The 27,521-nt window shown below is 41.9% G+C and overlaps 1 protein-coding gene across 1 annotated transcript in view; it reads right to left on the bottom strand.

Moving 5' to 3' along the window:
* The window catches only part of CASP8AP2 (caspase 8 associated protein 2), a 31,333-nt gene extending 4,556 nt beyond the window's left edge, over positions 1-26,777 (bottom strand). The window contains exons 1-8 of the mRNA XM_056125227.1: positions 26,714-26,777; positions 20,121-20,203; positions 18,208-18,276; positions 15,953-16,053; positions 13,221-13,295; positions 12,105-12,220; positions 5,555-7,746; positions 366-3,480 (exon numbers count right to left, since the gene is read on the bottom strand). Coding sequence (XP_055981202.1) covers positions 366-3,480; positions 5,555-7,746; positions 12,105-12,220; positions 13,221-13,295; positions 15,953-16,053; positions 18,208-18,276; positions 20,121-20,175 — 5,723 coding nt within the window. The 5' untranslated portion in view covers positions 20,176-20,203; positions 26,714-26,777. The remainder of the gene's footprint in view (positions 1-365; positions 3,481-5,554; positions 7,747-12,104; positions 12,221-13,220; positions 13,296-15,952; positions 16,054-18,207; positions 18,277-20,120; positions 20,204-26,713) is intronic.
* Positions 26,778-27,521: the final 744 nt, after the last annotated feature.

Raw genomic sequence — 27,521 nt, 5'->3', positions numbered from 1 at the left:
CAGCCTAAAATACTTTCCTTATTTTAGGCTGGGATAAAACAATACAGAAGGTCAGAGAGATAGTACAGGATATGAGAGAAACTTGTCTCGCATGAGACTAGTGTGGCCAAAGCCCTGGCATGAATCCCTGGCACCATTTATGATTCCTGGATCACTGCCAAGGGTCACTTCTGAGCAGAGCCAGAAAATAGCCCAAATACCACTCAGAAAAAAAAAACTTTAAGTATATCTGCACTGCTAATTTAAAAAAAAAAAGGTGGAAAACACTAAATTATATTAACACTAGGATATAATCCCAAATTATGACATCACAGAATAAACTCCTGGCCTCTCAAAACCTCCTGGTGAAATCACAAGATTCTTACCTTGTCCAGGAAACTATAATTTCTCCCTTCTTTTTGACGACATTCTTTGCAGAAAGGCTTGGAAAAGTGGTAGCTGCTTCTGATAGAACTGTAGTCCCCAGATTGGCCTTGAAAGATGAGGGATCTTTGATTACTGGAGTAGTCTTTTTCTTATTGGCTTTTCTTTGCTGTACTTCACCATTCTCAGGAGACTCTTTTGTCACTTTCTCAGTCTTTAAGTCTATTTCCATTCTCTGTTTTTTCTGAGCATGATTTAGATTTGAAAGTTTTTTTCTCTTTTTGTGGGCATTATTATTCAAAACGCCAGGCAACTGTGAAGTCTCCAAACTGGAAAATGGCTCTGATGTTAAAACACTCTTTTTAACTTCACATGAGCTGGGAGCTTCTGAAGTCAAATCAATACAGGCTTCCTCAGCAATGCATTTTTCAAAAGGCCTATTTGCTACTTGCACCTTTTCTTCTTTGCTATTATCTTCATCCACACATATCACCGGACAATCCAAGTCTGGGGCAGTTGATAGAGGCTGGTTACCTTCGTTCTTACTCTCACTTGAAACATCTTCTGTTAAATCAATAAAAGCACCAACAGTATCCGGTTTCCCATTTTCTAGTATTTGAGCATTCTGATTCAAACTGCCTCCAGAACATCCCAACTGATCAATATTTAAAACGGTTACATCTACGAGTTCTCCCAAATTTTGAGGTTCTGTGGTGGGATCTTTTGTTAGGTCTATGTATGCCTTTGAAAGATGATCCTCTACAGAAGGAATTTCTTCTGCAGGAGGCAATTCTTCAATGCTTTCGGGCACTTTGGGCTCCCAAGCTTGACGCAACTTGAAACATTCATCAGTCACTTCATTATGGTCCACTTTACCTGAAGCATCTTTAAGAAATTCATATATATCAGGAACTGGCGTTTGTACCATGCAGTCCTGTTCCTCATGAACTAATTTACTGTTGTCAGCATCATTGATGGAATTTTTCAGTTTCTCCACAGATTGAAAAGTTGTGTTCTGACATGAATTAGATTTTTTTTCTGAGGTTCCATCAGCCTCCTTTCCCATGTTGGGCAAAGAGGTCAATGACTGATCAGCTATCACATTCTGTTTAAGATTAGTAGAGGTAGATGGCGCTGCACGGCGTATTTTCACAACAAAATGATCATTAGACTTTTCCATTATAACAGCATGCATGGGTAGATTCGGGTGGTACTGAAAGCCTGCAGTCACAGATCTGCTTGTCCAGGATGAAGAACAACTTGATTTACTACTTGAATTATCAGACTCCAGAGCTAAATGAATGTCTTGTTCAGAGGCATCCTCCTCTTCAAGTAAGGCATCTTCACTAAAATGGGCACTAATAACTTCTTCGGGGGTTGCACTAGATAAAACTTCTGGCTTTAAAAAACTGAGATGACCATCTGACTTAAGAGGGGAGGGCACTGTCAAAGAGACTGCTAAGTCTTCAAGAAGTATGGAAGAAATGCTGGGCTTGCTCTTTTCTGAACTACACACATTATCTTTGCCTAAAGCTATACTAGTGGACACTTCAAACATACAACTCTCATCTAATACATCAGGATGAACTGGCAACGAAAGCCCTGAAGTCAAAGAGGGACCTTTTTCAGAAGATAATAATGACCAGTTATCATCCCCAATAATTTTAGGACACGGAGAAACCACTCCTGAAACAAGCTCTTCTGCTGTACAAGCTGGTATAGACTCACACTTGAGACTCTCCAGCAATTGTTTCTCTGGAGTCTTTAATTCCCAGTCATTTTTTTCATTACAGTTAACACTGTTGTCCAAAAGATCAGAACCTTGCAACAAACTTTTAAAAATTTCACCCATCTGAGCATCACTCACTAAATTAAAAGTCAGACTAGATGTTTGCTGTTCTGTGAGAATTTCAAAACCGCGCTCTGGCTTCAAAGCTGCAAGCTGGGACATCTGTGCATCCTCTGAGGTGGTACCTTCAGCTCTTCCTGGTTTGGCTATGCTTGAACAGTTCAGTTCCAACACATGCTCTTCAGAGTGAGAGTTCCTCATATTATTAAAGTAAGTAGGAGAACTTTTCTTAATGTCATCCTTCCCTGTGTTAATATTTGAGGTATTTTTTTCTTGATGCTTTTCCTCAGAGTTTTTGCACCCCAATGAAGACTTACAATAAGCAGGATCTTCTAACATGGGGTATTTCTCTTTCAGCATCTCTTTGCTGGAGTTGTCCATATTTCCCTTTTGACATTTTGAATACTGTGCTTTCTTTTTACTAATCTTTTCAAGTTTTCCTTCATCACTATCACTGCCAAAGTTTATGAAATCACAAAACTTTAGTAAGATTTTCTTAAGCTTTGCAAATAAATAGTCAAGTTGTTCATCTACAAATTTCCATAACTTCTTTTTCATATCTGGTAGCTGTTGTTCAAACAAACGATCCACTATACCATTTTTTTTTACTTGCTTAAGCTTGGATACTATAACATCACAGAGATTCTTCTTTAATGTTGTCACTGACTTAGAGATCTTAGAAAAGTCAAGTTGCTTAATTAGTGTCGTGAAACTCCAACTTGCTGACTCAATAATTCTATCAAACTGCATTAATGAAAACTTTATCTTGAACTTCATATAGCTTTTCCTTATATGTTTTCTTATCATTCGCAACATCTGCATCACCTCACGGATACAGGAAGGTGCAGCAATAATTGAAACTATTTTCTCTAGGCTAGACAAATTTATTGTATTGTCTTTCTTCTCTGTTTTTGAAGATCTACTAGACTCATTTTGTCTTTTGTTCCATTTACTTTTGGTCTGATGGATTTTTATAGATGTTTTCCTGTCTTTACTCAAATGCACGGTGCTCTTCTTACTTCCTGAGTGAGTTTTTGTGTTTTGAAATTCTGTAGATACTTTAGGCTTGGGATCCTTTTCAAAATTCTGTGAGTTAGATTTTTCACTGTCACTTAGAATCTCTCCTTCTTCTAACTCATCCAAAGGCAAATTATTATGGGAGTCTGCTTCTGTGCATGTTTCAGATTTAAGAACTGGCTTCTGATTTTCTTTATTGAGATCAGAATGACTCTCAGAGGTAGAATGAGCTGGATTTGGTGGAAACACATCTGTGAAGGAAAAAAGTATACAGTCATAAAACTACATAGTCTTATTTGAATTTTTATATTAATATAACAACAAAAAAATTTTTAAAAATTAGTAGCTTTTTAAAGCAGAATGTTAGTGCCTAATATGGATTCATGCCTTTTGTCTAAACTAGTTTTTAATTGTGCTCAGGGGCCAGAACAACATTACAGTGGTAGGGTGCCTCCCATATGGCCCCCTGAGCCTGTCAGGAGTGATCCCTGAGTGCAGCCATGAGTGAGCCCAAAGCACTGCTGGGTGTGGTCCAAAAATCAATCAATATATAGAATGTGCTCAAAAGAGAACACTATCTGAATAACTATCTACTGTCCAGGCATCTTTATTTCATATAAGCAGCATCACATACCCCATGCTATTTGATAGTCTATGAAGGCCAAAAATAAATCTGAAAACAAAGCACCAGAAGCAATCTGTTCTACCTTTCCCTTTTTTGGTATAAGAATTACCTAGGGGGTAATGGTGGCACCAGCAGGTCAACCTATACCTGCAGGGTGAGTGCATCAGCTGCCTGAAGCTGCCTCAGGCTTCCTGATACCCCAAAATTGTGACTGTGCCTCTGGTCAGACTCCAACACCTTGGCCTTATCTCAGAGACCAATAAACCTTGAAAGAGATTAAAAGCCGCAGTTAACCTTGGCCCCGCACATGACTTAACAGACTGGGGTAAATCGGAGGGAGGCAGGCTAGCCTGGAACCTGCCCAAGCAGATCCCCCAGCAGTCACTTGCTTCCACATCCAAAATTGCCACCATACCCCGGCCTGACTCCACCATCTCAGGACGGACCTCACTGAGATAAAATTTGCTGAGAATTCTAGTTTGCGGGTTTTGTGACTAAAATCTCGAGGCTTTCTCAGGGTTGGGATAAGCTACCTCCCACCACCACCCTGTACTCCTGGAAGCCTCTGCAGTCACATACACACCCCAAAGCTTCCATCCAGTTAAAAAGCTACTCAAGCCTTACTGTCCCGATAAAAATACTGAACGCACTGAACAAGCACAATGACTTCTGAATACCTGTATTGCATACCATAATACACAAAAAAAAAAAGGAGAGAAAAAAAGAAGGAAAGTGCCTCCTATAGAGGGAGGCTAGGGGTGGGGGTTGGGGGATGTGGGAGGAAAACAGGGGACACTGGTGGTGAGAAATGTACACTGGTGGAGGGATGGGTGCTGGATCACTGTGTGACTGAAATCCAATTATGAACAGCTTTGTAATGGTCTGTCTCACGAATATTCAATTTAAAAATTTTTAAAAATTAAAAAAATTACCTAAATTTAAACTAGAGGCTCACTGCACATTGTTAGTCATGCTGTCCAAAAAGAAAAAGCAGAGCCATAGTATAGGAACTAAGGCACCTGCTTTGCAGGCAGCCAACCCTGGTTTACTCTCAGTACAATATGGTCCCCAGAGCATCATCAGGAGCAACCCTGAACTATGCACCAGGAGTAGTTCCTGAGCACCTCCAAGTATAGCCCCCAAACTACTACCACTGGGGAGAGGAGGAGGAAGAGGTAGAGGAGGAGGCATAGGGGGAGGAGGGGGAGGAAGAGGAGGAGGGGGAAGAGGAGGAGGAGGAGGAGGAGGAGGAGGAGGAGGAGGAGGAGGAGGATGAAAAGGGAGAAGGACGAATGAAGCAGGCATATAGCTCAGCTTTATAGCACATGATTTGTATGTATGAGGCCCTCAGAGGAAAGGAGAGAAGGAAGAGAAAGAGGGGACACGGTAACAGGTCAAGGGGCAGGAGCACATGTCATTCATACGTTAAGAACCAAGCTCAATCCCCAGGACCACAAGCCAGCCCCCTATAACCCCTACAACACTGCCATGTATGTGGCCCTGTGGCTTCCAAGCACACTCAAGTGGAATCTAACACTAAAACTAGTATTGAACTGTCAGCCCAGTTGGCACAGTACCACCAAGGAGTGGTCCCCTGAACACTGTTAAGAAGGGGAAAGGAAGATGAAAAGTAACAACTCATCTTGTGTATCCATTTTACGTTCTCACACAAAGATAAGTTATTGAATATAAACTATTACCTTTATGACTGTTATTATATAATGTAACTCGAGATGGACTTTCCAATCTAAGAACTTTGGCTACTGGTCTAACTGGACTATTCAGAGGACTGATGGCTTCTGGAATAGGTCTCAAGTTATTAAAGTCGATACTCAGAACTGAATTCTCATCATCCTGATACACAGAGTTTGTTCCAGCAACTTCCATTCTATGATCCAGTAATTGGGTCTGCTGAAGTGAAGACTCATATGTCTCTTTCGGTAAACACAGCTCCACATGACAAGACTTGTTCTCAACCAGTGGTGCATCTGTAAGAGAAGACTCAAATTTTGGCCCATCTTCTGAAAGGACAGTTGGCAAGATGCCAGCCTCATCAACTGATGACTGCAAAATGCTTTCACTGGTTTTGTCCCCTTTTGTTGAGAAGGTCTCTATAATTTCCATACCTTCAGAAGCACAAGAATTTAAACCATCATTTATGTTGGTCTCCAATTCCAAGTCAAAGTTTTGAGAAACATTTGATTGTAACGTATCCTCTGCCACAGGAACTGCTGCCTTTGTACCATTAGTGGCTTGTTCTACTTTTGTTGATGATGGAAACGAAGATTCTCCTTGTTCCATTTCTACAGGTGCTGAGGAGGAAGTCTCTGAACCACAAGAGGGCGTGTTACAACGTACAGTGTTCTGAACAGATTTGGCAAACAAAAGGTTTTCGTCTTCAATTTTCCTTTCTGGAATACTGGTCCCAGATTCAGATGCTGCTTCAAGAATATCCTTGGATTGTTGTAACGTTGTTCTGTTTTCCTCTTTGACAGGTTCACTGACAGAAGGAATACAAGTTGCTGTTTTAGTCTGCACCGAGGGCTCCAAATCACATAGGACACCAGATTTGGGAGAACTGATTATTTTATGCTGACTGTTCTGAGAAACAGGTTGCTTTTTAGCAGGAGAAAGAGTTAGGTTCAATTTTTCCATAAAACTCAACTTTAAGTCTTTGTTTTTTGCTTCATTTGGGCCACTCTCAGTTTTAGTTGCAAGTTCTGCTCTTTCGGAAACATTATTTGCAACCTCTCCTTTATCATTTTTCATCTCAGATCTGTTTACATCAATTGGGGATTTCTTGATTTCTCTGCTAGTCTTCTGAAAATGTTCTGTAGATGTCTTTTTCTCATTTCTCATATGCCTATTTTCTTCTTTGCCTTCTCTTTCTTTTTTCCTCTTCTCTTCCATTCTATGCCTTTCTGCTTTTAAAAGCGTATTCTCCCGTTGGTGTGAAACATCACTCTCCTTAGAGTCAATGTGTTTGTGAATTCTATTGGCTGAAAGAGAAGATGGGCATCTTCCATCTTGAACATTATGATTATTTGTACCTCTGTCTCTTTTATAATCATCCCTTTCTCGTCTCTCTTCTAAGTGGTATTTACTGGAATTAAGAGAAAATTTCATTTCATTCTTGGAATGAGGAAGTAAAGCTCGTTCAGATATTCTCAAGTGATCCTGGTTTTTCACCACAGATTTAGATTTTTGGTCAACTTTCCTTTCTTCTCTATCTTGTGGCTTAAGTTCTCTCCTATTCATACTTTGTGTTCTTTCACTTTGTCTTTCTGATCTTTTGTTGTTTTGAGATTCCGCTCGAGCATGCAATTTTTCTTGAGTGGTCTCTTTGTCCCAAAAAGAGCTAATGCGTTCATCTTTATAATCCAACTCTGCATTGCTCTTAAACTTCGAATTTTTGCTTTCAGTCTTAAGTTCACCTTTACCATATTTCTCAGAACGCCCTTGTAGCCTCTGACCAGCTTCTGTGTTCCTTGGTTCATCATCACAAAAGCTAGTGTTATCTTTTCGTATTCTGTCAGTTCCTCGATTATACTGATTGTGTCTAACATCTTTTCTCCCTCTTCTATCATCAGATGAGCTACCCTCACCAATGTGATGATGAGAACGTGACCAAATGCCATTGATACAATGTTTTTCAGTAGATGCAGATAAATGCAAAGTGCTCCTTTTTTCAGACTGTGATTTTTCTTCCTTTTCGAGATTTGGCAGTGAAGTGCTATGACGGACATCTTTAGAAGCATCACTTTTCACTCTCAGATCAGTCTTTGAACAATCATCCAAATGGGAAGGTCTGGACTTAAGATCTTTTGGTTTAGCTATATCCGATTTCCTTGCAGTTTTCTGATTATTTCGAAAATGTGGAAACTCGGACAATCTATTGAGAAAGAGAAATTAACAACAAAAAAGATCAAAGTTAATTGCTTTTTAACTTAGTTTTATTTTTGGTTTCTGGGCCACACTCAGTTGTGCTCAGGACTTAGTCCTGGCTCAGGAATCATTCCTGGCAAGGCTCACAAGACCATATGCAGTTTTCCATGTGCAAGATAAATGCCTAATTCCCTGTAATATCTTTCAAGCTCCAAAGTTAATTGATTTTTAAAATTCCAAATTTTATTTACATCTAATACACTTTAAAATTAGGGAACCTAATATGGCAAAATTAATTTTATTTTGAATAAAGGCATGAATTTACCAGCTTCCTAAATAAGGAATTCTTCATTTGTTTTGCTCAAATGAAGTCTGAAGCATCTGAGTTCTAACACAGAATTTGACAACCTTTCTCAAATTTTCTTCACCTCAAGTGCACAGTTCCATAACACCAGATTAACTTCTCTTAGAAAAATGACATTATTTTCTTGCCCTCCCTCATCCTAGCCTACTGAAACAGAAGGAAAATTGAAATCTGGAAGAGCCAAAGATACCATCAAAACAGAATTCCACATAACTACTTGTCCTAGTTTTCTTTTTCACATACAAGCCCACAGTAATCCCAGTATCAATAGACATCCTCAAACCGTACTTAAGAGGACAAATGAAAAAGAGTATACCTTCTAATAAATAGTTTTAGGAAATTATTAAAACATTTACCACTAGAATCTAAGTACAAATACAAGAGATTAATATATTTATAATTCTGAGCTCATAATTATAAAGAGCAAAGTAGGAGTCCCAGTGAAAAATGACTCAGTGACAAAAGGTACCTGCCTTGCATGCTTGAGGCTACTCCGGGTACAACTTACGGAAATGCTGTTCAGGAACCAAGGCACCTCAACAGAAAGTGTGATCTCTGGCATACTGCAGCCAGGTGGTTATGGGAACAACAACTTAAGTGTGTGATCTCCAGAAAGTATCCACCAAAAAGGTCTCCCAAGTATCACAGACCAAGGGTACAACCCTCAGTGAGCACTATGGCAGAAAAGTGTGTGAGCACCACTGCTAAATGATTTCTGTAAACATGTGCGCAAGTACCAAAACAGTGTGTGAAGAGTTAAGTGTGCATGCTCTGTAAGCAGGAAATTCAAATTAGATCCCTGACACTGCATGATTCCCCAAGCACATAGTCAGAAATAATCTCTGAGGACCATCTGGTATGGGCAAAGAATAAATAAAAGAATCATCCAGGGGCCAGAGTGATGCTACAGTGGATAAGCCTCTGGCCTTGCTTGCAGGCAACCCTAGTGTGATTCCTAGAACTGCATATTGTCCCAGAAACTGAGCCCAGAGCCAGGAATATCTCCTGAGCTCTGGTGGGTATGATCCAAAAACAAAATAGAAAAAACACAAAACACTGAGAACACTGAGCTACTTCAGAGCCATACATGTTCTTGTCCACCACACATCAACTGGTGCAAAGTTCTTCTAGTAAAGAACTCTTTGTAGGGGCTGGAGAGATAATACAGCAGGTAGAGTGCTTGCCTTGTAAACGGCTGACTCAGGTTTCATCCCCAGCATGCCATGTGGTTCCCCAGGCACCGCCAGGAGTAATTCCTGAGTAGAGAGCCAAGAGTAATTTCTGAGCATCACCAGCTATGATCCAAAAACAAAACAAAACAAGAATTCTTTGTAGGGACCAGAATGACAGTACAGAGGTAAAGTGCTTGCCTTGCACATGGCTGACTCATATTCAATCCCCAGCATCCCATTTGATACCCCGAGCCCTGACAAAAGTGATACCTGAGCACAGAGTCAAGAGTAAGTCCTGAGCACCAGTAGGTGTGGTCTCGAAAAACAAACAAACAAAAAAACACCAAAAAAGATAACAAAAAAGAACTAAGCTCTATAAAAATCTGAGAAATACAAGTGCTGAGAGAGAAGGAGTTGGGATAGAGAAGGAACAACTATGACAATGATAGTTGGAAAGGATCACTCTGGATAAAAGGACCACTAGGTAAAGGAAGAAACATGATAACCTCCCAGTATCTGTTTTGCTAACCATAAGGCCCAAAGGGGAAGAGGGTAGGGAAGAGAGAGGGGGGGAGGTAGGGGAAGGGGGAGAGAAAGAGAGGGGAAAAGAGAGAGAGACAGAGAGAGAGAGAGAGAGAGCGTACTCTGGGACACTGGTGGATGGATGGGTTGTCAGAACATTGTATGACTGAAACCCTATCATGAATAGCTTTTTAACTAGGTATCTCATGATGATTTAATTTAAAAAAAAATCTGAGATTCAACTGCAATAATATTTTTGGTTCTCTCAAGCCCGTGTTCCCCTTAAATGCATATCTTTGCTTGCTTTATTTTTCCCACTCTAGAGAAGCTATAGCTTGTGTTCTGTTTCTCTTTTCTCATATTCTTTCAAGTAAATTTTGTTCAATAAAAACTATTTTGGGGTTGGAGCAGTAGGGTGTTTGCCTTGCATGTGGCCAACCCGGCTTCGATTCCTCAGCATTCCATATGGTCCCCTGAGCACCGTCTGGGGTAATTCCTGAGTGCAGAGCCAGGAGTAACCCCTGTGCATCTCCGGGTGTGACACCCCCCCCCCAAAAAAAAACTGCTTCACTAAAAGAAAAAAAAATCACCTTCCTTTGTCAGAATCATGACAATGAGATTATTCTTTTATTGAGAGAGAGCAAGAGCTTAGCTTGATGAGTGTATGAAGTTAGATCTGATCTCCAGAAATGCAGTTCCCCAGCACAACCAGGCGTGGCCCCACAAAAAACATGCACAACCCCAATGAGTTCCACAGTCAAGTGTGCAAATGCCATAAGCTCCCATCAAGAGAACAAAGGGAGGGGGAAGGGAAAAAAATAGTGGAAATGTCTGACAGTATTTCTTAGTAACATTAAACCATAGCAAACAATCTAATTATACAACTTCTATCATTTAATCGTCCAGTTTCTCTTTTCACTTCGTTTAAACATACCTTTCCCCTGATGGTGTGCAGGGGAACATATATAGTGCCCTGATCAAACCGAGGTTGCTCAAATGCAAGGTTCAAACACTGTACTATCCTTCAGGTCTAGTCATTAATACATTTTTTAAAAAATTAGTGGTTCTATGACAGTGAGATGCCAGACTTGCTTTATGAAGTTTTCTGTGGTTCTAATACTGAAAATATAAGTTGAAAAAACACAAGATGGAGATACCAGTATAAAGAATATTACCAGTTGAGATGAGAGAGGACAGGAAACAATGGAAAAACTGGAGAATGAATTCAAAGATTACAAAGACAAAAAAGCAACAGGGCCCAGAGAGAGAGTACACAGATAAGGAACTTGCCTTGCACACAGTCAACCCGGTTCAATCCTTGGCACCCCAAATGGTTCTCCAAGCAGTACCAGGAGTGACCCCTGAGCACAGACCCAGGAGTAAGCCCTGAGCACCACTGGATGTGGCCAAAAGAGAACAAACAAACAAAAGTCAGAGTATAGTGATGAACTAAATCTGAAGGGCGATCAAGAGCAAGTGTCAAGATGATCTAGGCAGAGTAACAGTGGGTCCCAGTTTTCCAGTAACTCTAAATGCGATTATTAATAGTTCCCTTTTATACCCTCAAATGTACAATGATGTGGGCAATAAATTAAATGGTAATCCTATTTCAAGTTAAATAACTTATATCAACTAAATAACAGAGAATCCACTGACCAGGGAAATAACAATGGTTTGATTATAAATTTAGTTTTGGATGTGGTATTGTTTGATTTTGGGCCACATCTGGTGATGCTCAGGGCTTACTCCTGGCCACGTTCAGGGGACCATATGGGATGGGGGATAGAACCCAGGTCAGCTGCATGCTAGGCCAGCACCCTATTGACAATACTTTCTTTCTGATCTCACTAGAGATGGGATTTTTGAAAATTTTGCATTAGGTTCCTAGCACCATAGGGAGAAAAAAAAAAAAGAGTGCCAAAGCTAAGTCCAAAGTTATTAGAAAACTGAATATTGTAGCACTACTTTGTCAATAACCATACACATATGCCACTAGTTTATCATTCAAAATAAAAACATAAATTGGGACTGGAGCGATAGCACAGTGGGTAGGGTATTTGCCTTGCACACTGCAGATACGGGTTCGATTCCCAGCATTCCATATGGTCCCCCGAGCACCGCCAGGAGTAATTCCTGAGTGCATGAGCCAGGAGTAACCCCTGTGCATTGCCGGGTGTGACCCAAAAAGCTAAATAAATAAATTTAAATTAAATATATGATTTTACTATCTTCCTGCTCAAAGTTAAAAATATCCTACATGACAAGAACTACAATATTTATAAAGAGATCTGTATCTCTCAATTATACCTTTGGTGAAGATGATTTATTTCTTCATCCTTGCGGTTTATTTCCACTCTTGCAGTTTTGATAAGTGCTGAAATATTCTTCTTAAGAGACTGGTTTTCATTTTTTAAACTGAAATTCTAAATATCGCAAAATATAAATACATTAAATGAAATATGTATCTATAAAACTAGCTAATATAGCTAAATACTACTGAATGCTAACTATATACTAGGCACAAATTATATCTTATTTTCAAGTAAGTCCAATTGGAAATACCACTACACTCATCAGATGGGGAAGCTGGGATTCAGAGAAAAGCTGGTGTGAAAGGAAGGTTAACTAAAATGAAACTACTATACAAACAGGGATCAAAAACTTGCAACCTATCTTACAAGCTAAAATAATGATTCAGAACAAGACAATGTATTTCTGATTTTTACAACATGACAACAAAAAATACCACCATTTTCTCAAAAAATATCACTTTAAATCTTTGCTCCTCTTATCAGTAAGTCACCCAATGAGTTTTACTTCAATTAAATAGTCCCAACAAATCTTTTCGTGTCATCATTTAACAAATTAAGCAGTTTTCCTACATCAATTTCATTAATATAGAAAATTAATTTGCTGTGCTAGATTTGTTATTTCATAGGATATTTTTTTTAAAGTTCCAGGGGCTAGATAGTACAGGGAGTAAGACAACTGCATGCATGCCACTCATCTAGATTTAATCCCCAGCAATCCACTATGATCTCTCAAGCCATACTAGGAGTATTCCTGAGCACAAAGCCAGGAGGAGTGAGCCCTGTAAACTACCAGGTGTAGCCCAAATTTAACACAGATATTTATTTATTTATGTTTTGCTTTTTGGGTCACACCTGGCAATGCACAGGGGTTACTCCTGGCTGTGCACTCAGGAATTATTCCTGGCAGTGCTCAGGGAACCATATGGGATGCTGGGAACTGAACCCGGGTCGGCTGCATGTAAGGCAAACATCCTACCTGCTGTGCTATTGCTCCAGTCCTCAAACACAGTTTCTTAAGCTGCCAGTACTTTGGCATGTCAATCTTACAAAAAGTTTGTTAAAATGTTATTTTCAGTTAAGGCAAAAAGTATAATATTCATCATATTCCTACCTGTGTCTGTATTTCCTTAAATTTTTTCATCAACTCTTTCATTTGCAGCTGACATTTCCCATATTCTACCTGTAACTATAAAATATAGAAAGATTAATTTAAGTATCATTGTAAATTATTTTTTTCACTTAAAAGATTACTTAAAATGTTGTAGGAGGGGGTGGAGCAATAATATAGCTGGTAGGATGTTTGCCTTGCATGCCGCTGACCTGGGTACCATCCACGGTATCCCATACAGTCCCCAGAGTAACCCCTGAGCATCACCAGGTGTGACCCAAAAAGCAAATAAATAAATAAATTTCACTAAGACTATGATTCACAAAGTTGTTCATAATAAGTTGTTTCAGGCAGTTTCCCCTTCCCTCTACCATTGTCCCCAGATTCCCTCCCACCCCCCAATCTCCCTCCTTGGCAGGCATATAACAAATTTATCTTATATTAATTTCTCTAACAATACATAAGGGCTAGAGTGATAGCACAGTGGGTAGGGCGTTTGCCTTGCATGCAGCCAACATGGCCGACCCGAGTTCGATTCCTCTGCCCCTCTCAGAGAGTCCGGCAAGCTACCGAGAGTAATTTGCCCGCACGGCAAAGTCTGGAAAGCTCCCCGTGACGTATTCGGTATGTCAAACACAGTAACAAGAAGTCTCACGATGGAGACGTTACTGGGTCCACTCGAGCAAACCAATGAACAACGGGAGGACCATGACCGTGAACAATACATAAAAAAATGACAAATGAAATTATCAGAAATCACTAAAAGTCAATTTGTAATAGCTGCAAAGTGATTGTAACCAATGTATATAAAATGTTAATTCATTATTGGAAATATATAAAAATCCCTTAGCAAACTAGGAATAAACATACCTATCTTAATCTTGTAGAGGACAACCATATGCACCATTAGTGATAAACTCTATGCTACATGTTGGGAAGTTTGTTCTAATTTTTAAACTTTGGTCACCAAACCAGTAATATATTTTGTTTAGTTTCTCATTCAATCTCCAAATCTTACAATTTACAAATAAAGTACAAAGAACATGTCCAATTTAATTCTTGGAACATTTCATAGTACACATCATAAAAAGACAAAGCTCTATATATTAAAGTGATTGCCTGTTGAAGTTTTATATATTTATATATTTAGTTTATATATTTAAAAGGTAAAGGTAAAGGTAAAGGCCCTCCCGTTGATCGTCGATTTGCTCGAGCGGGCCCAGTAACGTCTCCATTGGAGACTTTGTTGTTACTGTGTTTGGCATATCAAATACTCTCGGTAGCTTGCCGGGCTCTCCGAGAGGGGCAGAGGAATCGAACTCGGGTCGGCCATGTTGGCCGCTTGTAAGGCGAATGCCCTACCGCTGTGCTATCACTCCAACCCAGTTTATATATTTAGACAAGTAAAATTTAATCAGAGAGGTAATTAGGAGAAAAAAATGTAATCTAAAAAAAATTTAACTTAGACAAACATTCAGAAAACATTGTTTTAAAAAGCATATCCGAGACTGAGAGAGCTCAATGAGCTGAGCACAAGCTTTGCATGTAGGAGGCCCAAGTTCAATCCCTGCACCACATGGTTCCCAGGGCAGCACCAAAGTGACCCCAGCCACCAAGTCAGTGTAGCCACTGACTAAAAATAAAAAATACAAAGCAGACCAGGGGGGCCAGAGTGATAGTACAGCAGCTGACCCAGGTTCGATTCCCAGCATCCACATGGTCCCCTGAGCACCGCCAGGAGTAATTCCTGAGGAGTACCCCTGTGCATCGCCAGGTGTGACCCAAAAAAGAAAAAAAAAAAAAAAAAGCAGACCAGAAGGCCCATTCGGTCCCCTGAACACTGTCAGGAGTAATTCCTGAATGCAGAGCCAGGAGTAAATCACCAGGTGTGGCTCAGAAATACAAAAACAGGGGGCCGGAGCAGTAACACAGCGGGTAGGGCGTTTGCCTTGCACGCGGCCGACCTGGGTTCAATCCCCAGCATCCCATATGGTCCCCAAGCACCGCCAGGAGTAATTCCTGAGTGCAGAGCCAGGAACAACCCCTGAGCATCACTGGATATGACCCAAAAAGCAAAAAAAAAAAAAAAAAAAAAAACCAACCCAGAAGGTAGAAACTAACTTTAAAATTATTTTCCTCGGGGCTGGAGCAACAGTACAGCGGGTAGGCGTTTGCCTTGCACGCGGCCAACCTGGGTTCGATTCTCAGCATCCCATATGGTCCCCTGAGCACCGCCAAGAGTAGTTCCTGAGTGCAGAACCAGGAGTAACCCCTGTGCATTGCCAGGTGTGACCCCCCCCAAAAAAAGCAAAAAAGATAAAATTATTTTTCTCTAAGAGCTCTGTCATAAACATAGAACATTCAATAAGGTGATGTCTAGTGCTTGCTTCGGCAGCACATATACTAAAATTGGAAAGATACAGAGATAACACGCAAATTCGCAAAGTGCTCCATTTTTTGAGAGGATATAAAATATACAGTATCCAAGACCAGGTAAAACAGGTGTGGGGGGGAGGGAAACTGGGAACATTGGTGGTAAGAAATGTACACTGGCGAAGGGATGGATGTTGGAACATTAAATAACTGATACCCAATCATGAAAAACCTTGCAATTTTGTACCTCACTGTGATTCAGTAAAAAAAAAAAAATTATTTTTTAATAATGTGATGCATATACTCCAAAAGCTACAGAAGAGTACAAAACAACTTTCTATAATAATTCTGTTAACTCATACATCATTGTATGTTGCCTCTTTCGCAGTTCCTTCTTCAGTAAGAATTTCTTCATATAAATCCAAACAATTTCTGGATGGCACACAGGGTTTGGAGGTACTGTCTAAAACAAACAAAAAATCCTTAGGTTAAAATAGGTATTTCCAGGGTTCATGATCAACTCAGAGGCTGATATGCCAGTCTTGCAATCTGAGTTCAATCCCCAGTGCTTCTACATACACTGAACACCTCTGCTATCTGTGATCACACACATCACAACTTCTGGCCACACTACAGCTGGGTGTATATGAGTATCCACAAAAGGATATTCGTATGTGTAAGTATGGCAGCAACCTTGTTGAGTAATCAATACATGGCACAACTCAAGAGTAAAGTTCCTGGCTAGCAGGTGTGTAAACACAACCAAAGGAATGCTCACTGCTCCTCTACAAGCACCACGTGAGAGTCCATGCAAGCATCACAACTAAAAATGTACAAATATGACACCTGGTATAAGTGTGACCCCCCTCTCCCTCATCACCACAACATCAATAACAAGAAAGGGAAAGGGGAAATGTTTTCACTTAAGAAAAACAAACATGGGGGCTGGAGAGACAGCACAGTGGGGAGGGTGTTTGCCTTGCTTGCGGCCAACCAGGGTTCGATCCCCAGCATCACATGGGGTTCCCTGAGCACTGCCAGGAGTGGTTTCTGAGTGCATGAGCCAGGAGTATCCCCTGTGCATTGCCGAGTGTGACCCAAAAAGGAAGAAAATAAAAAAATTTAAAAAATTGAATCTTTAAAAAAAAAAGAAAAGAAAAACAAACGTGGGGTCAGGATCATAATACAGAGGCTAAGGCTTTTGCCTTGTATGTGGCCAACCTTGGGCTCAATCCCTAGCACCTCACAAGGTCCCGCGTGCCTACCAGGCTGGGCCAAAAAGCATGTATAAACACATACGGGCTGAAGTAATAGTACAGTGGTAAGGAGCTTGCCTTGTACATGGTTGACCTAAGTTCAATCCCTAGCACCATATACATTCCCCCAATCTCTGTCAGGAGTGTCATCTGAGTGCAAAGGCAGTAGTAAGCCCTGAGCTCTGTTGGGTATGGCCCAAACCCCTGTCCCCACCACCCCCCCCCCAAAAAAAGATGCTAATTATATGATGACAAGAGTCAGATATTAGCTAAAACTATAGCTGTAACAGATTTTGTAATAGGCAAGTTTGTGTAAGCTTAAACTTACATAATGTTACATATATTTTAATAAAGCTGAAAGAAAATGGAAAAAAATAGTTGAAATTTAAAAATATTTTTTGCTACCTCAACTCAAAGGACCAAACAGTTCTCCTTCTCTTACATTTCACCAAAATCTATACTTATTTCAGACATGAGAGTTGAAAAGCAATTTACCTAAAACACTTTTTGTCAACAAATCAGATACAAAGGCATATGTTCGAAGTGGGCCAGGGATATAGCTCTGTGGTAGAGCACATTTGTGTGAGGTACTGAGTTTGATCTTCCAAACAACAAAGAAAAAAGTTCTGGGAGCCAGAGCAATTGTACAGCAGGAAGAATGTTTGACTTGCATGCGGCCAACCCAAGTTTGATCCTCATTACCCTACGTGATCTCTGCGCTGTCAGGAGTGATCCCTGAGAGTAAAGCCAGGAGTAATCCCTGAGTACCAGGTTTGGCCAAAAACGGGAAAAATAAAAGGAAAAGAAAATAGTTCTGGGCTAAAACAATAGGAGTAAAGGTAAGTGCTTTGCATGTGGCTGACCCCAGTTGAAATTTCTTGCACCATATATGGTCCCCAAGCACAACCAGGAGTGATATCTGAGCAGCGAGTCAGCAGTAAGGCCTGAGTACCACCACGATGTGGAAAAACGGAAAACAAAAACACCCGCCCCCTCCACAAAAAAAAAAGATCTAATATCACTTAACTGAAATTACAGTGTGAATAGTTACATATGTACAAATAGCACCGTATTTTAATGACACAAAATGTTTAGTATTACAAAATATTTTTTGCATATGGTCCAATTAAATCTGAGTCCTAGATGAAAAACAAACCTGAGTGCTATTTGCTTTTACTTAGCAAATTTTAGGCAGGTCAGTAATTGCCTGATGTAATCATTTCAAAGAATGGCAAACTATTCTGTGAGCTATTCCTGGAATCTGACAACAAAATAAAGATTTCCAAAAGACTGATCAAACAAAAGCAGGCTACGTTTTGGGTGGGGGAAGGGCAGCTATTTTTACAACAGAATTTACATACCAGAAACAGTACTGTCCAACCCAGCATAGATATCCAATGAACCTTCATCATTATTTTTAAGAGGAGAAGCTGCAAGAAAATCAAAGAGCAGTCAAAACTAATTTTATGTCCTTAGTAAATAAGTTTCATTTCCGGGATCAGAGCTATAGCACAGAGGGTAGATAAGGCGTGTGCCTTGCATGCAGCCAACTGGAGTTTGATCCCTTTCTTCCATATGTTCCCCAGAACATCACCAAGAGCAATTCCTGAGTGCAGATCCAGGAGTAAGCCCTGAGCATCACTGGCTGTGGCCCAAAAACAAAACAAAAAAGATTTTCCATTCCTACTTATAAGGGCCAGATGAAAAATGTAACTCAAAGAATTGATCAGAAATATTTATAAAGCCTTGTAAAAAGGAGGATTTTAAGGGGGCCACTTGCCTTGCAGAAAACCAACCCAGGTTCAATCTCCCAGAACCCACTATGATCCCTGAGCTCTGCCAGAAGTGATCCTTGAGTATAGAGCCAGGACCAAATCCTAAACCACTTCCAGGTGTGGCCCCTGAACAAAAACAAAAACAAAAAAAGATTTTAGCAGAGATTTACAACTCAAGATTAGAAATAAAAACTAAATTTCAGGGTAGGGGAGATAGCTCAAAGACTGTAGGTTTGATCCCCAGCATTGCAAAGTCCCCAGGGTACAAACTGGAATGGTCTTCAAGGACTGCAATTGGAATAAGACCCAAGTTATCTCCATGTATGGTCTTCTCCCAGCCTCCCAAAACACAAACGCAGTTAGAAAAAAAAAGGGGGGGGGGGGGGACACCTTGTTTTCAGAGCTGGGACCTTTGGGCCTAAGCAGCAGCACTAGGCCACCTTCACAGACCCAAGCATCTAATCACCCAGCACTGCTGAAAACGTTGAAATATAAAATGTAAAGTCTCAATTCCAAAAACATACTGTATCAGTGAAATATTTTTTTTTTGGTTTGGGGGCCACACCTAACAGTACTCAGGGCTTACTCCTATCTGTGCTCAGGGATCACTCCTGGCATTGCAGGAGATCAAATACAGGTAGGCAGCATGCAAGGCAATGCTCAACCTGCTGTACTATCTCTTGGACCCCTGATGAAAAAATCCTTAAAATCAAAGAACAATCACACAGGAAGAGCAACAGCCAGAAAAGAGCTATCTCCTCCTGCCAGAGAAGAAGTACCTGACCAAAACAAAGAAAATGGAAGACACAAGTCAAAAGTATTGTCCTGGTGATGGTGGCAAACTGTCACTGGCAAATTAGGGATAAAATACTACTATCTGTGCAGAATGTTTAAAATGAACAAATTTCAAAGGATCAAAGTGATGTCAACCAACTCAACTGCACCCTAAATCCAGAAATACTTAAAAAAAAATTCTGGGGCTGAAATAATAGTACAGTGGATAAAGCACTATCAGGTGTGGCCCCCAAAACAAACAATAATAACTCTTCAGAGGAATACAGCAGAATCCACTGTCTGTGACATATCATCTACAACATCAGCATGCAACTCAATACTACTAGAGTAAAGCTTAGCAGAAAAGTAGAGGTTTTAAACCAAATTAAAAATCTGAAAACTTGAAAATTGTACCTATGTTTAAAAATTTTTAACTGGGACCAGAAACAGCTCAATGAGCTAGACTGCATGATTTCTAGGCAGGAAACCTAGGATCAATCTCCAGTACCACACGATCTCCTGAACACTACTGGAGAGTGATCCCCAGGCAAGAAACTCTAGGGAGTATCGTCTGAGCGCCCCTGAAGTGTGGCCTAAAATAACTAGAAATGTAAAGCCTGCATACTGTTAAAATTACTATTTTAATAATTAAAATACTTATTAAAATTACTATTTTAACAAGTAAATGATTAAATAATTTAGAGATAATTAAAATTGGTCCTTACCAGAAAAGACATCAAATAAACTTGGTCCATCACCATTATCATCATCTGCTGCCATGATCCTATATTCTTTTAATAGTTGCCATCTAAAAGTATTAAATATAAGAATTTCACACTTTTAGAATGCAGAGATTAAACCTAGCTTTAAGTTAAAAGCAATTTCCTGAGAATCTTTACTCTTATTATGATCTCAAAAATTTCTGAGAGATAGTATAGTGGTAAGGCACTTGCCCTGCATGCAGACACCCTGGGTTCAATCTCCGGCAACCCAAATGGTCCCCCGAGCACCACCAGAAGTAATTCCTGAGTGCAGAGGCAGGAGTAATTGCTGAGAAACTCCAGGTGTGATCCAAAGAACAAAACAAAACAAAAAGGTCTAGGGTCCCAGCAAAATACCTGCCTTGCATGCTGCCAAATCACATTTGATCCCCAGCATACCATATGGACCCTGACCACCACCAGGAGTAATCCCTGAGTGCAGAGTCAGGACTAAGCCCTGAGCATTAATGACTATAAACTTCCCACGTCGCCAAAAAAAATAGTCTAACATTTTGTCAACAGCTACAACATGCCACAAAGTAATGATGATAATCTTATCAAACAATCCAATTTAAAACTCAACTTTTATACAAAAAATAATCATATGGCATCAGAGTGATGGTACAGCAAATAGGGTGCTTACAAAGGTACATGATACCTAGAGCCTGTCAGGAGTGATCCCTGGGCACAGAACCAGGAATAAGCCCTGAGCACCACTTGAGTGCAGACCAAAACTAAATAATTAAATCATTATACTAAATAAGACAACTATGGTAACTTCTTTAAACTTCTGTCTGACCCACCAATTCCACTTCTTGGAATATATCACAAGGGTCCCAAAACACAATGCATCCCTCTGTTTCTTGCAGCACTATCCACAATAGCCAAAATCTGGAAACAATCCAAGTTCCAAGAACAGATGGCTGGATAAAGAAACCATGGTATTGGGAATGTAGCAACAGCACAGCGGGTAGGGTGTTTGCCTTGCACGTGGCCAACCCGGGCTCGATTCCCAGCATTCCATACGGTCCCCTGAGCACCGCCAGGAGTAATTCCTGAGTGCATAAGTCCGTAACCACTGTGCATGGCTGGGTGTGACCCCCCCCCAAAAAAAACATGGTACATATACACAATGGAATAGTATTCAGCTATAAATAAGATAAAATCGTGCAATTTGCTGGGTCATGTATGACTCTTAAGAGTAACATCGTGAGTGAAGTTAAAAAGGAACTGACACAGGATGATCTTTCTTATATGAGGGAAAGATAGCATATGCCCAAAGGCAATAGAAACAAAGTACATGAGAAGTGCTCTACAGTAGGAAGGTCGCTCAGGTGTTTGAGGATTAAATCTGGGACTCTAGCATCAGAGTCCATTTAGCAATCTCCCCAGTCCTTCCTGTTTCTTCTTCTAAGAACCAACATGTAATGCTAGGCCATCTAGATTATGCAAAATATCTTGTCCATTTCCAAATTCTCAGCTTTTTTGGAGGGAAGTATCAGGAATTCAACACAAGGCCCTATACATGGGAAGCATGTACTCTACCACTGAGCCAGAAAGACTTACGGCAATTACACCTGCAAAACTTCTTTTGCCATGTCAACACATTCACAGATTTCATACATTAGAAGACATATCATGGTGGGGCGAGGAGAACACATGACATTATTTTGGCCCAGCACACTCCAAAACTGCTTTTTCATTTTAAAGTTAAATAGCCATTTGTGGGGAGAGGTTACCTGCCATATTGGAGAAGCTATTTAGACCATTGCTCGAGCGGGCCCAGTAACGTCTCCATTGGAGACTTTGTTGTTACTGTGTCTGGCATATCGAATACGTCACAGGGAGCTTGCCAGGCTCTGCCGTGTGGGGCGGAGGAATTGAACTCGGGTCGGCCATGTTGGCTGCGTGCAAGGCAAACGCCCTACCGCTGTGCTATCGCTCCAGCCCATTTAGACCATTAGCAATCTGAAAACAGATATCAAGTTTGCTAATTCTCCATATTAAGAAAACGCAGGGGCTGGAGCAATAGCACAGCGGGTAGGGCGTGTGCCTTGCATGCAGCTGACCCGGGTTCGATTCCCAGCATCCCATATGGTCCCCCGAGCACCGCCAGGAATGATTCCTGAGTGCAAAGCCAGGAGTAACCCCTGAGCATCGCCGGGTGTGACCCAAAAAAAAAAAAAAAGCAGCGATCAGAGCAATAGTACAGCAGATAGGGCACTTGTCTTGCACGTAGCCTACCCCGGTTTGATCCTGGGCACCTCATATGGTCCTGCCCTCCCCCGCGCCCAGGCTCTGCCAGGAGTTATATCTGAGCTCACACTGAGACAGGTGTGAGCCTTGAGCACCACCAGGTGTGGCAAAAAAAAGTAAACGTATGGAGGATGCCAAGGAGATAGATCAAGTGGTAGATACAGCCACATAACTACTGTGTTGCAGTCAGGTTTAAGCCTTAGCTTCACAGCATCCTGCAAACACCGTTGACTGGCTTTGATAAACACAGAAACATAAACGGGCTAGGGCAATGGCTCAGTAGTAGAGAAAATCAGAACATGCCTTGCATGTATAGTACTGGTTTCTGTACCTGATATCCCAAGTCTTCTGCTTACTGTTATCTTATTTTTATAGATAACACTCTTGGAAGTGGCACCATGGCAATAGTAAAAAGTAAAGGCCCTCCCGTTGATCAATTTGCTCGAGCGGGCCCAGTAACGTCTCCATTGGAGACTTTGTTGTTACTGTGTCTGGCATATCGAATACTCTCGGTAGCTTGCCGGGCTCTCCGAGAGGGGCGGAGGAATCGAACTCGGGTCAGCCATGTTGGCTGCGTGCAAGGCAGACGCCCTACCCACTGTGCTATCGCTCCAGCCCCATGGCAATAGTAGAAAATAATAATAAATGCATAATGAATAAACAAGAAAATCACACAAAGGAGACTTAAACAGCCAGAATACACATATATGTCCATGATTTAAACCACATACATTTACTGAGAATGTGATGAGCCTTCACTCAAAGTCTATTCTCAGCATGAAAAGCTCACAGGGAGGGTTTCACAATGTCATGGTTATTACAATTTCAATTTCTCAGAACAAGCTATAAGGCGACCTTATAAAAAATGTCCGAGGACCCAAGAGATAATTCACTGGAGTGAGTACATGCTCAGCACACTATGAGCTAAGTGTGATCCCAGTGGTACTGCCGTATGGCAGCCAGAGTGCCAGTGTGAGATCTCCAGCAGACCCCAACCAAGAGTAAATCTGATCACATTCTCACCTCTGCTTAAAACCCCTAGTGATTCCAATTTATCTTAGGTCAAACAGATTATGTTCAATTCCTCTTACAAACAACAAAGTGACCTGAATTTGCCAATCCTTCCAGTTATCAGTCTACATTATTCGCCCCCAGAACACAACAGTCTTTAGTCTGTTATATGGGCCTTCTTTCAGTTTGCTGAGTATACAGTTTGTTCTTCTCCACCACAGGCTCTCTGGAGGACGAACCTTTTCTCAATGCTCTATTTACCCTTATTTTATACAGGCCACCCATCAGCAGTTTGGGAGGGCAGGGGGAGGAGCACTACCAGAGGTTAAGGGTAGGGCACCTGAGAGCTCAGGGGGCTGTAGGGAGAAAATATTGCTAAGGACTGAACTAAGGCCTCACCCATGCTAGGCCCAGGATGTACCACTTAAGCTCTCTCCCCAGCTCCAAAATTCCTCTTTGCTATTCTGACTTAAACCCTCTCTCCACTTATACTACTATATCCTTTCTCTCCATGGCTTCTTTCCAGTTGAGGATTATATTTTGTATGATTCCTAGACAAATGTCTATCTCACTCCCTGACTGTAAGCTCCATGAAGACCAGGACTGGCTCTGCCGTTACCACTGCACTGCCAGATCTCAGCACATGGCCCAGCAGGTTGGTAGGTAATAATGAAAAAAACTGCTGTTATTTATCAGTTTGTTAAAAACAATGTTAACATTCCTAGCTTTGGTAACAGAGTTCTGCTTTTAACTAAAATAGATAACCAAAACAGGACATGTCAAATCATTATCAGGACATCCAGATTCAGATGTCTAACAGACTGTTTTAAGTATATAATACAGAAGATGGGGCATGATTGGCACAGTTGAGATGGTCTCTCTTAGAATCATAAAGACTAGTGATTCTTCTGGAAAGGTAGAGGGAGATTAAAAAGTATTATCTATCATAATATCATGCAAAGAAGAGTTTACTCAATGTTTCCACTTTCTCACAAGAGAGGATCTCAATATGAGAGCTGCTACTACAGTAGAGTTTTCCTATGAAAGGGACAGAGGCAGGGGCTGGAGAGATGCTACAGAGGTTACGACAACACAACAGGTTCCCTGACTATTGGAAAAATGCTCAACTTCACTTATTAACAGGGAAATGTAAATCAAAACCACAATGAAATATCACCAATAAAACCAGTGAGGATAATTGGAAATAGTATCAGTGAGAAATAAGGAAGTATGGAGAATGGAGAAAAAGTAACTGATATGCCACTGGTGGGAATGTAAATTGGTGTGGTCTCTATAGAAAATAGTATAAAGATTTCTAAGAAGACATAAATGGAGAAACCATGAGCCAGCAAGATCACTTTTAGGTACATATCCAAAGGACACAAAAACATTATTTCAAAGAGATATTTGCATCCTTATTACTAATAAAGGTAAAGGCCCTCCCGTTGATCGTCGATTTACTCGAGCGGGCCCAGTAACGTCTCCATTGGAGACTTTGTTGTTACTGTGTCTGGCATATCGAATACTCTCGGTAGCTTGCCGGGCTCTCCAAGAGGGACGGAGGAATCGAATTCGGGTCGGCCATGTTGGCCGCTTGTAAGGCGAACGCCCTACCGCTGTGCTATCGCTCCAGCCCTTATTACTCATAGGCACACTGTATTCTATAATAGTTCAAAAATCGTCATAAATACTCATCCACAGATAACAAATATATACTCAATGAAATACTACTTATCTCCTGAAAAAAGATGAAATTGTGTACCTTTTGGAACAAGATTGGTGCAGGTAGTGAGTGAAGTAAGTTAGGAAGTAAAACACAATTATCAAATAGTTTCACTAGTATGTGAAACATAAATAAAGCAAATGAAGTGGTAAACCCATCCCCTCTAAAAAAAAAAGAAGAAACTTTAAGACTGAGAACTTGGAGATGTGACAAATGGGTAGAGGAAGACATATTTTGGTAGAGAGATGGCACTAAAAACTTGGTGGGAGATTCAATGAGGTTTGTAAATACAGGAAGTCTGAGGCTGTACTGAGATTTTCTAGTCCTGCAAAGCAATGGTGAATCAACATTTGACTTTTCAAAAAAGACAGGTCAAAGAAAGTTTTGCAAAAAAACTGAGGGAACAAAATACGGGAGTGTTTTTAGGCCCAAGTAAAAGGTTTTAATGTAATCCAGTAAAATCTACGAACCAAAAAAAAAAAAAAAAAAAAACCTGTGAGGAAATGAACAGAAAACTTCTCTCTCTCTCTTTTCTCGACCCTAAATGCTCTGAGAGCATCCATTTCGCACCAGATCTCCACAGAAAGCCTCTCTCTTCCCTCACCTCTCTCTCCTGTCTCATTTATTTCCTCTCTCAACCTAAATGCTCTGAGAACATCACCTGTACACCGAATCCTCTCCAGAGTCCTGTGAGACGCAGACCTCCCCCCCCCCACCCTTTTCCACAGAACAGGTAAACCTGCCTCCCCGGCCGCCCACCCTAAGCGCAGTCTCTAAAAGCCAGAGGACAGACCTGAGACGAAGGCGAGGAGAGCACGCGTTGCCTCCGAGAGAAACAGACGAACAACAAGCCTGTGTGCCTTCTCGTCACTTAATTCTCTCGCAGTGAGGTGGGGAGAAGCTCTGGGACCCCTCCCAAGCCAGAGGCGCCCAAAGGAAATCGGGTGGGGTGGGGGCTGCCGAGGCACAAGGGCGGGCAGCCCACGCCGAGCCGCTTTCCCGCAGGGCCGGTTCCCTGAGACCTTCCCCCCCAGCCCGGTGCCGCTCCGAGCCGAGCGCCTCGGACCTGTCAGGTAAGCGCCGTGGAAGCGACACCCCGACAACTCCCCGGGGCGCCAGAGCCTCGGGGAAGCAAAAGCAACCAAAGATCACCTGACTCGGGGGCCACCAACTTCCCAGGTGTCCCTAGCCCCGGGCTTTCCTGAGCCCGTCTCCCAAGGAGACGGCTTAGGAGGTGAGGAAAAGGGGGACGACTCCCCCCACGTCTCCGCGCGCCCTCTTCCAGGAGCCGCAGCGACCCCCACCCCACCCCCTCCGCCCCGGAACGGAGTCAGAAGCGGGAGCCGATGGGCGGCGGCGGCGGGAACGCGGCTAACCGGAGGGCCCGGGAGGCCAGAGGCGACCCCCTCACGCCCCGGACGCGTCCGGCTTCCTTCTACCCTCTGCCTCCCCGCAGCGGCACCCACCTCCCCGCTTTGGGGAAGGGGTCAGGGGGGAGTACTGCACCTCGACCCCTAACATCAGTCCCCCCCCCCCACCACAAGACAAGACCCCCGAGGCAACTTACGCGCCCTGCCCCGGCCCCGAGAGAGAGCCCGGGATCCTTTCTGGACGCCGAAACCTTTCTGGGACTCTCGGCCAATACCAGAGCGCCGTCGGGGACGCGGGGGCGGAACTGAGCTCCTGGGGCCAATCAGATGAGACGCAAGGCACGTTCCGGCGCAGACAACTCTAGTTCCCGCCTTTAGGAGACAAGGGGGGGAAAAAAAACCACGGTTGGCGCCAAACTCCCGTAGTCTTCCGAAGGGCTACGGAAGGGGGCGGGACCGGAGGGGTGGGAACAGACGCAGAGCGGAACTTCGCTCCGGAAGGGGCGGGGTCGCAGCCGGAAGTCGGGGCGGGGTCCGCTAGAACCTAGTGAAAGGGAAACTGAGCACAGCCCAGGACCTGGCGTTTATTCAGTTATGGGAATAAACTGTGAATGTGATTGAGTGTCAGCCGCGGCCTAGATCCCTGGCCTCAGACATTTTTCTTGCATGAGAGATAAGCAACTTATCCCAGCGTGTTGGAAGTTGTTTTTATTTTATTTCTTTTTTTTGTTTTTGGTTTTGGAGGCACACCCAGCCATGTTTAGGGTATTTTTATTTACTTTTTTTTTTTTTTTTTTTTGCTTTTTAAGTCACACCCAGCGATGCTCAGGGGTTACTCCTAGCTCTGCATCAGAAATCACTACTTGCAGTGCTAGGGGACCATATGGGATGCCGGGGATCGAACCCAGTTGGCCACGTGCAAGGCAAATACCCTCCTCTTTGTATACTATCACTCCAGCCCCCAGCCATGCTTAGGGTTTATTCGTGCTTTTACTCTCAGGAATT

The sequence above is a fragment of the Sorex fumeus genome, unplaced genomic scaffold (genome assembly GCF_029834395.1).
Source record: "Sorex fumeus unplaced genomic scaffold, SorFum_2.1 ptg000054l, whole genome shotgun sequence".
In the NCBI taxonomy this organism is placed as follows: domain Eukaryota; kingdom Metazoa; phylum Chordata; class Mammalia; order Eulipotyphla; family Soricidae; genus Sorex; species Sorex fumeus.
Note: the sequence above shows the minus strand (reverse complement) of the source record. Positions and strands in the feature narration are given on the sequence as shown.